This window comes from Phyllostomus discolor, chromosome 4 (assembly GCF_004126475.2).
Source record: "Phyllostomus discolor isolate MPI-MPIP mPhyDis1 chromosome 4, mPhyDis1.pri.v3, whole genome shotgun sequence".
NCBI classification, from domain to species: Eukaryota; Metazoa; Chordata; class Mammalia; order Chiroptera; family Phyllostomidae; genus Phyllostomus; species Phyllostomus discolor.
The window spans coordinates 150,472,356-150,488,001 of NC_040906.2; the positions used below are offsets into that span (position 1 = coordinate 150,472,356).

General features: G+C 36.7%; 1 protein-coding gene across 3 annotated transcripts in view; it reads right to left on the reverse strand.

Moving 5' to 3' along the window:
* RNGTT (RNA guanylyltransferase and 5'-phosphatase) overlaps nt 1–15,646 on the reverse strand; it is a 241,954-nt gene that overhangs the window by 87,857 nt on the left and 138,451 nt on the right. For all 3 annotated transcript variants that reach the window (XM_036024453.1, XM_028509316.2, XM_028509315.2), the window contains one exon: nt 10,072–10,172. In XM_036024453.1, the coding sequence (XP_035880346.1) occupies nt 10,072–10,172 (101 nt within the window). The remainder of the gene's footprint in view (nt 1–10,071; nt 10,173–15,646) is intronic.

A 15,646-nucleotide genomic window follows, 5' to 3' on the forward strand; every position in this document is an offset into this window, starting at 1 on the left:
TACCGTCTGGCCTTTTATGACCAAAAATGTGCAGACCCTTGCTAGAAATCTCCCTCCAGTTGGCCTTTAAAGGACCATCAGCATCTGCTAGAGTGACTATGCTCTGGAAAAAAGGAATACTCAGACCAACCAGAGATTAACAGATACTAACTTTGCACAGACACTAATAGCCAGGAACCGAAAATGCCATTTTGGTCTGTCAGTCAAAGAGAGAGTTTAGGGTGATCAGGTGATAAGTAGGTTTCTGGCTCAAGTCTAAAATTAAGTGGGACAGTATGTTCACAGGGATAACCTGTCGTCACTTTCCAGTTCCTGAATGTATAATTGGAAGAGAAATACACAGCACCTGGGAGAATTTCCACCTTAGCTCTCTGACCAATGGAGTAAGCATCATTTTGCTAGGAAAGGCCAAATGAAAGCTCCTCGCTTGCTCACCCTGCCAGAGATATAAAGCAAAAGTAATAATGCATCCCTATCTCTAATAGAGATGCAGAGATTAGTGCCACCATCAAAGACTTAAATAGATGACAAGGTGATAATATTGATCACATATCCATTTAATTTAACTGATTAGCCTATGTAGAAGGTGGGTGATCCTGAAGAATGATTATGAATTATCACAAATTTAACCAGGTTGTGACACCAATTACAGTTGTTGTTCCAGATGTGCTATCTTCAATGAAGCAAATCAATACAGTCTCTGAACTCTAATATATAACTCCACAATGGCAAATACTTTTATATCTATATCAACATGAGGTATCATCAGAAGATATCTGCCCAAACCAAAGGGTCATCAGTTCGATTCCTAATCTAGAGCACATGCCTGGGTTGCAAGCCAGGTCCCCAGTTGGGGGGGGGGGGGGGACAATGAGAGGCAACCAGACATTGATGTTTTTCTCCCTCTCTTTCTCCCTCCTCTCCACTCTCTAAAAATGAATGAATGAATGAATAAAAGATATTTTTGCCTTTGCCTGGCATAATTAATAAGTATACTTCATGGCTGTATACCTGCACCAAGTTATAATCTCAATATCAACTCTCCCACTCTCTGACACAGTATAATCCAGAGACAGTGGCCATTTTTTCTTAATAGTTAATATGTATTTAGTTTTATTATGTAATATGCAGGGGTCTAAATGTTTTTATGCATTATCTCATTAAATTCACAGAAGAGGTAGGCACTTCTATTATCCACATCATACAATTGAAGAAACAAGTAACACCAAGGTTAAGTAATCTAAGTAGTACAAGGCAGAGCCAGATCTAAAATCCAAATTGTAAAATTCCAGAGCCCTGTCGCTTAACAGGATCCTCTAGTCTGGTGAATAAAAAAGCTATTTTGTTTGCATGTTTATCCATTTGTCAGTTGGTGAATATTTGGGTTGTTTCCAACTTGGGCATATTGTAAAAAATGTTGTTAAGGAGAATCACGTACACATTTTTCTGTGTCCACATATTGTATTGGGCATATTGTAAAAAAATGTTGCTAAGGAGACTCACATACACATTTTTCTGTGTCCACATATGTTTTTATTTCCTTGGGTACATACCTGAGAGCAGAATTGCTCAGTCATCTATAAGCCTATCTTCAACAATCTCTAAGGAACAGCCAGAGTGGCTAAAGGCTCCAATTCTTCCACATCCTAACCACCATTTATTATTATCTGTCTTTTTTATTTTTTTCAGAAACAGTGATGATTTTGATATTTCATAGCCAAAACACTGATCCACAATGCTGATGACTTTGGCCTCAGGCTTACTGAGAGTGATGAGGAGGAAGTATAAAGTTTTTTAGATATCTCAGTAAGACACATATGAAGGCAGAAGATGAGAAATAAAATCCACACAAATTAAGGAGTCCACTAATGAAGTAAGGATTCTAGGAGTCCAATGGCCTAAGACCTGTGAGATAACTTCTCCAAGATGGAGGACAAGTTACTCATCTTCACTATTTACTACTTAAAAGGGGGGCAAGGAGGCATAATGACTGACAAGCATTTATAAGTTTGAGAAGGCTCTGTAACAAGTCTAAGCTGCTGTATAAGCTGCTCTACCACTTGAGCCTTATGATCTAGTATGTCAATTATCTGAAGCTTCAGGCAAGCCCCAAACAGAGAATCATATCACAAGTCTTCAGGGGTTTAGAGTAAAACCATGCCATTTCCTAAAGACCATTATTCTTTGAGAAAGAGATCCTAGCCTGCTTGTTATAGGGCCTTGAAAAAGACCAAAGCCCCCATCGTAGGAAGCAAGTAACAACAGGATGACCTAAGTTGCCCATGAGGAAATGGGTGTTATTTGAACCACTAAGCTTCCGCAGGAACAAACTATCAGTAACTAAAAATGTTACATAAGATATTGGGCTTGAGCAGGTCCAGAAAACATAGGCCAAGGTATGGTTTTCTTTCCTGGGGCACTGCCTCCTGCTCTTCAATTCATATCTAACATCATGGAGGGACTTCTTATAGCTAGATGAATGAGGAAAAAAAACTTAGATGCAGCTTAAAGTTAGTTCCATGAGGCTCTGGAACAAACAGGAACCAGATTGCTACACAATAACAGCCTGAGACATCAGTGATGGGGAATTCTCCAGATCAGCCAACCTTTGAGAAGTACAATCTGGATGGAGAGATGCCAGAAGTGCAAATCTACACTAACTGCTAAGAGTTTGGAAGACTGGTCAAGGACATGGAAAGCACAGGACTAGAGGATTTGTGACAATAGGTCTGGGGAAGGTATGTCGAGGAACCTCTCAGAATGTGCACAGATGAAGAAATATGCATCCATCACAGAGAAGACTCTCAATAATCAGGTGGCCAAAATTAATCATTCTGAATGTCAATTTCTTTTCCCAGCCATCCCAGGGTTTATTCAATGAGCCCTTGTGAAAAATGGCAATAATGGCAAGCACAGAAGCTATGAGTGGGCTCAACTACATGGACTTTTCCTCACAGCAGCTGCTCTGGCCACAGCTACCACCAAGTGCTCAACCTGCCAACAGCTGAGACCAACACTGAGGCCCATGACATAGCCTCATTCTCCAGAAGGACTAGCCAGCCGCTGACCCACAGAATGAGTCTCATTATGCTAGTTTGATAGGATATTACAGGTCATTATGCTAGATGATTAGGTTCTAGGTACTTTCATTACAGCATCTTTGCTGCAAGCATTTTGCCACAAACACTTTCACTGTGTAAGTAGTTGGCCATAAGACAATTTTGCTGTTAAAAAAAAACTGATTAACAGTTTGATAGGTTTTTTGGGGGGGGATCTGTTTGGTTTCATTTCTCCACTAATAAATCAACTGCCTTCAGCAGACTTAAAATGTACTTAAGCTGGTTGCCTGTTTGGTTTCATTTTTCCATTGATGAAGCGGTCAGTTTAAATAGTTACTGGTTTTAAATAACTATTTTAAAATAGTTAGCATTTCTTTCAGATAATAACTTTTGCCCCAAGAATTAGCTGATTTTTATTTTGAAAAACACTACACTGACAGGAGAAAAAGAGGCACCCAGAGGCCTCTTTTAGGGTACAATCTTGAAGCCACATTTCCTATAGAATGAAGACAAGTGCTTAGGTACAATCCACAAAATAACTTACTTGTGTAGTATTACAATGAATCCACACATTTCAAATATCTTCAAATATTTTTTATTTTGCAATAAACTTTTACATTTTGTTATTCATTTTTAATTTTGATTTTCCTTTTTACAGCTTCATGGCCAATTAGTTATGCAGCAGAAATGCTTATAGCAAAGATGCTACAGTGATAATACCAGGTAAGGTTAATTACACTGCCTTCCATCATGGAGGGGGCAGCAATTTATCCTCACTGGGTCACATAATTATCCAGATAAAAATATTCCGTTTTTCTCTTCAAAGCTTCTATCAGCATCATCTTCTATGCACTTAAGGCATGACTTATTCATTAATATGGTCTGCCATAAGATTTACTTCATAAAACAGCAAGTGGGACAATGGGCTCATGGTCTTGAATTTCACTGGGCTTACCCCCCACCTAGAAGCAGCTGGCTTAACAGAACAGTAGAATGGCCAAGTGAAAAGTCAGTTACAACACTAACCTTAAAAGGATGGTGTTCTTACAGGATGTGGTACATGTTTTAAAGTCAAGACCAAATACAAAGTGTAGTGTCTCCCTTAGCCATGATATATGAGTCAAAAAATCATCCTCATTTCAGTATTATTCCTAATCATGTATTCACAGAATTTTTGTTTCCCACCCCTGCAGCTTTGGTTTGGGAATTTTAGCTTGCAAATACATAGAAGTAGACAAGAATGATCCAACGAACTAAAAAATGAAACTGTGAGTTGACCACTTTGTGTTCCTGACATAAATGAACCAAAAGGCAAAAAATAAGATTACTAGATGCAGTGACAGATTCCATGACCAAAGAAAAACCACTGGGTAGGACTGTGTCTAAACCCAGCGTGTTCTCTGAGGTGCTTCTTAGTACTTCCATGCCCAATAGTAAAAATAAATGGAATACTATATAAACAAACAAACAAAAAAAGGCAAGACCACTGAGGATCAGATCTATCAGAAATAAGGTTTTGTGTTATTCCACTAAGTAAAAAACCTCAAGTCCTGGCTGCGAACAAAGGAAAAATGAACTGAAGAGTGGGAAAAGAAAGCTTCAACCTTGGTCTCATGGCCAGTGTGAAGACAGCTAATGACTAACTTCACAATATAGTTATTAAGTAATAAATATTCAGATAAACTGACTGAATTTGAGGAGTGATTAACATAGCCCAGAGAAGGGTGTTTCTCCCAGAAATAGATGAATGATTAGCGGGACTCTGTAAGAAGTAGCCTGTGCTAATATTAAGCTATTGTCTCTTGGCTTTGAACTTACTTTGTCCCATTTTGTTAGGCTAGAAACCCTTTGGGATGTGTGGGAGAGGGGGTTTGAGATAAAAAAAAAAACACAGGATGAAGAAGGGACATATTCTTTCCCATTTGCTCGAAAGTCTCCTACCATGTGGGTGACAATTGATTCCATCCCTAACAGTTGGTTCCACTGAAGTTTTTTCCATAGTCACAGAACCAGCGTCATTGGGCCTCCTCTGAAAAACCAACACCTGCTGGCCAGCACTAGCCCCTTCCTCAGGATGCCCAAATACAGAGCCATAGTATCCATCCTCCAAGGTCTTGAGGCAACACCACGAGCTAGCAGTATCTTCTTATGAGTTCTACAGGGCCTCCTGCAAGCTTCTAAATTTTAATCATTCACCCTGATTCCTTGTTCCCCCGGCCCTTTGTGTAGCAGATGCTCCTTGTGGTTATTATATCTTCAACACTTACTCCGCCTTTTCAGTTCGTTAATAACTGATAATAATTCTTCCTAGTAAATTAATTGTTAAAATAATTGCTGTGCTTTCCATTTTTGACCTGACCCAAACTGATATATCTATTAACATTACATAACCATGTGGGGATACAAAACCAAACAACCAAGTTGGCTGCTATGTCTGACCTCAATTTCAAACCTCTAAGAAAATCATGTATTGCAACAGGCTGGACTCATTTGTAAAAGACATTATTTAGAGACAATAGAATGTTTTAGCAATTTTCCTGGAAACACACATATGAAGATGTGCATACATATTACAAAAAACTTAAACAGTAAAATAGACACTGAATATTTTTAATCTTCCTCTATTATAAGTGATACTTCAATAAAATCTTATACATACACCCTTTTGTATTTTTCTTTGTATATAAATAAATATATTTGAATGTATATTGGCATATACATTCACGCATTTACTATTTTTTGAGTGCCTTTTATATACAAGCCACCATGCTAGCTACAAGGACTACAATTACATAGAAGGCAGATAAGATCTCTCCTTTCCCAAAACTTGAAGCCTGTTTTCTCAGAATATATCCTACCTTACTAACCACTAGAAGAGTTGTACCAATTTGCACTCCTACCAAACAGCTTGGGAGAATGCCTATCTGTTCACACCCTAATCAAAAGGAACAATGTTGATATTTGCCAATGTGGTAGATAAAAAATTAAATTCCACTGTTGTCTTAGAATGTATTTTTTTTTTATTAGGAGCAAACATCTTTATACTTTCACAGAGAAGTGTTGCTTCTTCATTTACAGCACTTTTTTCCCTACTTGATAATACAGGCTATCTTCTTAATCTATGAAATAACCACACATTCTGCTGAGCTTAAATTAATAGTCATAACCACCATGACAAAAATGATAGAATTCTATGCTGAGTTCTTTACATGCATCATCTTTTTTAATCCCTACAAAACCTCATAAAGTAGTAGTATTTTTCCATTGAGCCCACTAGCTTGTAATTGTGAAGTCTCTAAGGGCAGAACCCATATTTACTCAGTTTACTCCTACGAAACAAACTGATGGGTAAGCACAATTACTGTGGACATTTCATAGATGAGAAAGCTTAAAAAGATGAAGTAGTGGAGCTAGGGTTCGGTCTGTGCGACCTTGGCCAACAATCCATGGTCTTAACCGCTATACATATTGCCAAGGTGATTTTAAGACACAAAACACCTACAAGTAAAACTTTTTTGCTATATTCTTTGTTATATTCCTGCTATGATTATACAAATAAATTGAAGATATATACATTTTAAGAGGGAAAATTAACAGGGACTGAAATTAAACAGGAAATTATTCCCACAGAAAACTGAACCTGTAGAGTTTGGCAAACAACAGAACTGTTGGGAGTGACAAAAAGGGAATACGGACTTTTAAATCCAAGTTAGAACAATAAAAATAATAGCAAACATAGCTTATCAAGTGCCATTTGTTCTAAATCATCTTACATGTATTAGCTCATTTAATCCCACCAAAAGCCTGATAAGGCCAATTTATCAATGAGTCATTTGAGACATGAAAAAAGAAATGTGCTCAAGGTCACACAGCTAATAAGGAGGTTTAAATCCAGGCAGTCTAGTTCTAGAATCTGTGCTTTAAAGTAAGTATCATGTTACACAAACTATAAGTTTATACTGACTGCTGTAAGTCACTGACATTATATTCAAGGGTTTGCACTTTACAGACTACAGACTACCTTGGTAATCCTGGTTTTTGACAATGACCATAGTTGCTGGTTGTAGGTTAATATAAACACAATATTTTTTAAATAATGTACAGCTCTCAGATGAAAGTCTACATCGTATGTCTAAAAAAACTCAACACAATGTACATAAATCACTAAGATACACAAAAGTTATTTTAGGCCACAATAAAACAAATGTTATTATACCTCACATTTTCTGAAATGATACTAGAAGGAGTGAAAAGAGCAAAGTTTAGTTTTAATTGCCATCAACAGGACATTTAACACAATAAATTCTTCTAACTACATTAAATTTTAATCTAACTAGAATCGATATTGCAACCACTTTATTATAGCAGCTGAATGAGACTCAAAACCATACTTTGAAAGTCTAAAAGACATCATTAAAAAAGAGTCACTGCAGCCATTTTCAAAGATTAGTATTTACATTATACCTTTCAAGAATTTCCACTCCATTCTAACCTTCGTAGAAATACTTAGAAGTATAGCCAAGAAAAAAAATAAGCTTGTTTGGTGGCATTTTAATATCTTATTGCCACTTCACAGGTCACATGCTGTGATTCTGATCATTCAGAGACACGGCTACTCTCTTTTCCAACTATTACAGGCATATTGCTTACCATGCTTCCTAATACATTGCACCTAACATAACCATGAGATATAAACCCATTAGGTGAAAACTGCTATAATAAATAACATTCTTTACATTAAAAAGCACATTACTCTGGCTAACTGAATAATTCATGTTCTAGTAATAGTTATCATGTTATATTTCATATTAAATACCTTATTTTGGAAAACTGACACTCATATTACATAAATAAATTATGTACCTACACCAATATAACTTGCATATTCTTAGCAGAAAATCACCTTAAATGCTGACATTTTGGTATGTTTTAAAGATGCACTAGAATCAAAAGTAATTCAGGTTCTTATAAAAGAAATTAAATAGGTAAATTTTTTAAAAAACAAACTATACTTAAAGACATACTAAGAATAAAGCCAAAACTAGGATGACAAACTAGTAAACTGAATTCCATTTTGCTACTTTTAATTGCAAATGGACAACTGCAAGGAAAAATATTAATATTATCATTTTTGCTACTCAGAAAAGTGGGCTTTCCACATTTAGCTTCATGTAGCTTTTAAGAGCTGCTAAGAATTATGACCAGTAAAAAACAAAATGATTTTTCAAAACTCAATGAAAATAATCAATAAAAACACAGGAGGGTTTATAGTTTATACTCTTTAATTAATAAATACTATTAAATACTATAAATATAGAATTAGGCAAAACAGAAGATTTAGTAATGACACAATTTAACAAATCTTACTTCCTTTGAAGTGTTATTTGAAAAATTTATATTCATCTGTGTCTTCAAAAAGAAAGATTCTGAAAATTAAAAAAACAAACAAACAAAAAAAAAAACAGGGGGTAGGCAGCCCCATCAGAATTGATCCCTCAGCCTCTACTGTTGTAGAAGCAAGCTGGCCTTCTATAAGGCCCTTCGGAAGGTATATCAAGCCTATACTCCACTGACGAGTAGCTTCCACAGTACGCTAGCAACCCAGAATATCTGTACACCAGGTGGTTGTCAGGAAGAAAATACTTGAATTTACTACTTAAAATACTTACCCAAAGATTTAAAATACTTAACAGTTATCCAAAACTGTATTTTAAATATAGTTTTATACCTCACATACAAAATACAAAACTGTATTTTGGAGCCGTTTCCCAAAAAAATATTAATAATAATTAATTAATCATATTATTAGCAGTATATTAATATAATTACTATACCATTTATAATTCAGAAACTATTCACTGATATTGCTATTAATATCAATATCTAAAGATTAAATAAGAAAAATAACATTTTTGGATAAGTATTGATAAATAATAAACTCAAGGTCAGATGTTATGGGTTACCAATATTATTTATCTTATCTAAATGTTTTATATTACTTCATGGACTATATTTAAATATTTCTATGAATAATCAAAAGTCTGTCTATCCTTGGATTGAATTGGACCAATACAGAGCAAAATACCTAAAATCATATTTTGCTATTAAGTCATAAACTCTTATTTAAGAATGTAAAATATTAGTCTATTTTAGAAAAATGATACCTATATGACTTATTAAAATCCCTTCTTTGGTTAGGATACTGCATAGTATCATTCATTTAAAAATGCAGAATCACTTAAAAACAATCTTCTGGAGCCTGGATTCATAAAAGTGATCACATATCCTTCATTCTATTTGGTACGAAAAAAAGCAAATCCGTGATTTACCTTTGGCAAGTAAAAAGGATTTCATAGCATACATTAGTAAAGTTTTTAATCTCTCTGCCAGTGTCATCTCATTTACTTTATGGTTTCCTTGATTAAACATTTCTTATGTAAGATGCAATAAAATTTTATGGAACAAGGTAAAATAAAACAATGAAATAATTTTAAAAAGATTAACCAGTAAATGAAAAAATTAAAACTTAATGAACATTATAAAAAATCTCAATGAAATTCAACAATTAAAACTTTACCTTAATAAAGTATGGATAAATGTTTGCTATGCAAATACAAACACAGTTTCCTCTAAAGTAGAAAAGGCTTACTTCAAAACATTTAATTATAACAATGTTCATATCTTATTTATAATTCACTTGGCAGGATTACTTTCAAATAAAATCTATTTTCACTTTTACAAGTTAATGAAGTTCATTTTTTATATTAAAAATAACTACTTTAAGACTAAATTAGTAAAGTTTAATAGGCGCTACAAAAATATTAGCTGTAATAGGTCAGAGGAGAAATCTGTGAAAATGACATAGACACAGAGATGTGTATAAAAGATATTGTCAAATTTGATATTTCAATGTTTTTTGTAAAGCATATGTAAAATACCAAGTAAACAATAAAGACTTGTATAAACTATCATTTCACATTAGAATGGTGTGGGAACAAAGGTGCATACTTACCCTTCTCCTCCCATTCTTGTTATCTTCAGGCGAAAATCCACAGAATTCAGACTGGGGGGCTTCCATTTCAAAGTATCATCACATCGACCAGGTTTATATTTCTAAAGTGAATTAAAATTATGGTAGTTAATGAGGAGCTAAGAAATTAACACTTGACTTCTTAGGTATAGTAGCAATTACTTTTTATTAAGCAAAATTACTATTCTTTTCTGAATGTAATTTTTGTTATCTTCAAATGATGAGTAAAACTAGATATTACCTTCTTTTTGTCCAGAAAAAGAGTGAAACTTGTTATTCTTTCTAATTTCTCTATGGCTTACAGTAAGTCTGATCTCTTTTAAAAATTTTTGTTTTTCATGTTTAACTTTACTGTGGGATAATTTATAATAAGTAAAGCTAACCAATGAAATTAGCAAAATGGATAAAATTATGTAACCATCACCAAAATATGATACACAGCACTTCAATCACTCAAAATGTTTCCTCCTAACATTTGCAGTCAACTCCCCCCCAGCTATTCTCTGGCAATAGTGACCCAAGATGTGCCTTTTATAGAATTCACAAGAGATTCCTCAAGTTTTTGAGATTTATCTATGCTGGTGCATATACTGGTAGTTGGTTGTTTTTATTACTGACTAGGATCCCATCTTATGTACATAAAACAGACTATTTATGTATTTACAAGCTGATGGATGTCTGGGTTGTTACCAGTTTTAGACTCTCACGAATAATGCTGCTCTGAACATCTTTGTGGACATGTCTTCATAACTGCTGGGTAAATACCTAGGAGTAGAATAGCTGGGTTGCACAGTAAATGTATGTTTAATTTTATAAGAAACTGTCATTTACCATTTACTGTGGGTCACATGGTAAATGTAGTTTAAGTTTATAAAAAACTGTCAAATTGTTTTCCAAAGTGGTTGTAACATTTTCCATTCCCACGAGTAATATACGCGTGAGGTCAATCTGCCCTACATCCACCCTAGCAGTAGGTATTGTCAGTCTTTAATTCTAAATTTTTAATCCATAAGTGTGCCTCATAATTTTGTACTTTTTTAATGACCAGAGACGTTGATCTTTTAATTTCCTTATCTGCTATCTGTGTTCCTTCTTTGGTACAGTCGGTTCAAAATTGTATCCCTGTTTTTACTGGGCAGTCCCCTTATTATTTACTTGCAAAAGTTGTTTATACATTCTGGATAAATAGCCTTGATTAGATATATGTACTGCAATGTCTTCTACAGTCTTTATCCTGCCTTTTCATTTTCATAACAATTTCTTTTGAACAGTAAAGTTACTTTTATTTTAATAAGTCTAATCATTTCTCTTCCAGTATACTGACTTGAGAAATAAAAATTTAAGGTGTACAATATGTTTTGGCATATGTATACATTGTGAAATGATCAACACAATCAAGTTAATTAACATATCCATCATCTTACATAGTTACTTTTTTTTCCCTTTTTGGTAGTGAGAACATTGAAGATCTACTCCTAGCAAATTTCAACTATACATTATTATTATTAATAATCATAATCACCATGCTACACATTAGGTCTTCAGAACCTACCCATAACCGAAACCTTTGATCAGTATTTCCCATTTTCCCCTAACCCCTCAGCCTCTGGTACCACCATTCTATTCTGTTAGTTGAACTTTTTATTTTTAAAATTCCATACATGTCTGAGAACACGTGATATTTGTTTTTTTGCATCTGGCTTATTTCACTTAGCATAATGTACTACAGTGTCATCCATGTTGCAAATGGCAGTAGTTACTTCTTTCTCAAGGCTGAATAATATTTCACTGTATATGTACACCTCATTTTCTTTATTTATTCACCAGTTGACAGGCACTTAGATTTTTTCCATAGCTTTGCTACTGTGAATAATGTTGCAGTAAACATGAGAATGCAGATATCTCTTCAAGATACTGGCTTTCTTTCTTTTAGATACATACCCAGAAGTGGGATTGCTGGATTATACGGTAGTTCTAGTTTTAATTTTTTTGAGGAAATTTCATTTTGTGTTTCATTATAGCTGTATCAATTTACATTCCCACCAACAGTACACATGGTTCCCTTTGCTTTCCACATACTCACCAATGGTTACATTTTGACTTTTTGAGAATGACCATTCTGACTGGTATAAGGTGATATCTCACTGTGTTTTTGATTTGCATTTCCCTGATGACTAGCAATGCTGAGCATCTTTTCAAACTCATAAATTTTAAATTTTTATAATTTGTGTTCTCTGTGTCCTCTTCAAGCAAACTTTGCCTATCACTATAATTTTCTACTATGTTTTCTTAGAGATATTTTATAATGTTGGCTCTTATTTTAAGGTATACAATCCATTTGAGGTCAACTTATTTATATGGTGTGAAATAAGGGATGAGGTTCACTGTTCAACAGAGAGATGGATATCACACCAACCCAGAACCACTTGTTGTAAAGATTATCCTTTCCTACTTCTGGCCAAGATGGAGGCATAGGTAGACACACTGTGCGTCCTCACACAACCAAAAGAAGGACAACAAATTTAAAATAAAAAAAAAACAACCAAAACTACCAGAAAATTGAACTGTATAGAAATCCGACAACCAAGGAGTTAAAGAAACATTCGTCCAGACTGGTAGGAGGGGCAGAGACTGGCAGCCAGGTGGAGAGGTCTCACAGCAAAGCAGTGGCTGGAGGACCAGGTGAGGCTGCAGCTGGCAGACAGGTCAGTCCCACATTAGTGTGCAGATAAACCGGGAAAAATAACTAGGGAGCGAGACAGACTGTGCAACCCAGGGCTCCAGTACGGGTAAATAAAGCTTCAAACCACTGATTGAAAACAACTGTTGGGGTTGCGGTGGCAGCAGCAGAAACTCCCAGCCTCACAGGAGAGTTCACTGGAGAGACCCACAGGGTCCTAGAACCTTCACAAACCCACCCACCCAGGAACCAGCGCCAGAGGCCCAATTTGCTTGTGGGTAGTGGGGGAAGTGACCCACAACCAGCAGATAATGGGGCAAGCAGCACTGCTCCTTCTTGGATTCCTCCCCCACATACAGCATCACAACAAAATGACTTGTGTTGCGCTGCCCAGCTGAACAGCTAAGGCTCTGCCCCTTACTATGTAACAGGCATGCCAAGACAAAGAAAAAATGTCCCAAATGAAAGGACAGATCAAAGCTCCAGGAAAAATACAGCCAAGTGAGGAAGAGATAGCCAACCTATCAGATGCAGAGTTCAAAACGCTGGTTATCAGGATGTTCCAGGAACTCACTGGGTACTGCAACAGCATAAAAAGACCAATGCAGCAATAGTTGCATTATGTGAAATAAAGAAAAATCTACAGGGAACCAACAGTGAAGGGAAGGAAACCAGGACTCAAATCAACAGTTTGGAGCAAAAGAAAGAAAAAACATTCAACCAGAAAAGAATGAAGAAATAAGAATTTAAAAAAAATTAAGAGAGGCTTAGGAACCTCCTGGACATATTTAAATGTTCCCATATACGAATTATAGGGGTGCCAGAAGGAGAAGAGGAAGAGCAAGAAATAGAAAACTTAGGCAAAGGAAATACACTTTCAGAAAGCCTAGGAAGCTCAGAGAGTCCCAAAGAAGTTGGACCCAAGGAGGAACACACCAAGGCACATATAATTACATTACCCAAGATTAAAGATAAGGAGAGAATCTTAAAAGCAGCAAGACAAAAAAAGAGAGTTACCTACAAAGGAGTTTCCATCAGACTGTCAGCTGAGTTCTCAAAAGAAACTTTGCAGGCAAGAAGGGGCTAGAAAGAAGTATTCCAAGTCATGAAAGGCAAGGCCTACATCCAAGATTACTCTATCCAGCAAAGCTATCATTTAGAATGGGAGGGCAGATAAAGTGCTTCCCAGATAAGGTCAAATTAAAGGAATTCATCATCACCAAGCCCTTATTATATGAAATGTTAAAGGGACTTATCTAAGGAAAAGAAGATCAAAACTATGAACAGTAAAATGACAACAAATTCACAACTATCAACAACTGAACCTAAAGAAGAAAAAAGCAAAAACAAACTAAGCAAATAACTAGAAGAGGTACAGAATCAGAAATGGAGATCACATGGAATGTTATCAGTAGGGGAGTTCGTGGGTGAGTGGGAGGGGAAGAGAGGGGGAAAAGGCACAGAGAATAAGTAGCATAAATGATAGGAAGAAAATAGACAGGGGGAGGTTAAGAATAGTATAGGAAATGTAGAAGCCAAAGAACTTATATGTATGACTCATGGACATGAACTAAAGTGGGTAATGCAGGTGGGAGGGGGTGTGTAGGGCAGAGAGGAATAAAGGGGGGAAAATGGGACAACTGTAATAGCATTATCAATAAAATATATTTTAAAAACATTTTCCCTTCCTCACTCAGTTGCCTTGGAACCTTTGTCAAAACGAATTATTTACAGAGAGAGAAATATGGCGTGTAGATAAACATAGCTAACCTCCTCACACAACCACATCAAAATTACAACTAAATTACAGAACAACCATTAATCAGAACCTCCAGAAATCAAGCTGAATGGAAGTCCTATAACCACAGAATTAAAGAATAAACCATATCAAGACTGGTAGGAGGGGTGGAGATGCAGAATGGGCTGTTCCCACACCCACATGTGGCAGATAAAAATCAGGAGGGATATCTCAGGAGCAAGAAGTCCCAATCCCACAACAGGTTTCCCAGCCCAGGTTTCCAGTGAGAAGATGGTAAGTCCTCATAACTTCTGGCTGTAAAAACCAGGGGGGATTGAGGCTGTGGAAGACAGAAACTGTTGGAGTCCCAGGCAAGTCTTAACAGGCCCACACATGAATTTACTCAAACTCACTCCCTTTGAGCTCCAGCTCTGGGGCAGCAGCTCAAAGGCACCAGAGGCACACAGAGAGGAACTGGACTGTCATCAAGGTGATTGCTGAGGGACACCTTTCTCCCAGACAGAACTGCTGGCAGAAGCCACTGTTCCTTGTCTGAGCCCTCCCTCCACAAAGTTGCCAGGCAGGCACCACACCTGAGACTCCATCATCCCGGCTCACACTATTTGCTCCACCCTAGCAATGCCCTGAGGCTCTGCACACTCAATTTCCGGGCCCACTCAAACTGTTTCCAGTGGCTTTTCCACAGGAATGATTTGTCTTCGCTCATACTTCAGATTTTTCCTAAATCCTCTCAAACAAGCAGAATCTGGCCTCATCAAACACCTCTTGCTAAGTGGCCCCAGGCCCAGCATTAGCAGCAGCTGGCCTTGATTCACAGTGTGGATTAGCTTGGGCACCTCCAAGCCCTACACTAGTAGCAGCCACCTTCAGATTGTTTTGTAGCTTATGCCAAGTGGCTCTGGCCAGAACACTGGTGGTGGCTGACTTTGGCCTGCAGCTCCCAGGGAGCCTCAGAGCCTCTGCACCCAGTGGACAGCTACAGACAACAGCAAAGCACCACCACCCAACCACCTCCACAAGCAACACACTGAAGGGGCAGACTCAGTGGACACCAGAGCCCTGCTATAAAGTAAGCCCTGCTCTGTGGAGTGGGCCCCTGCACGGGTGATCCTCCACAG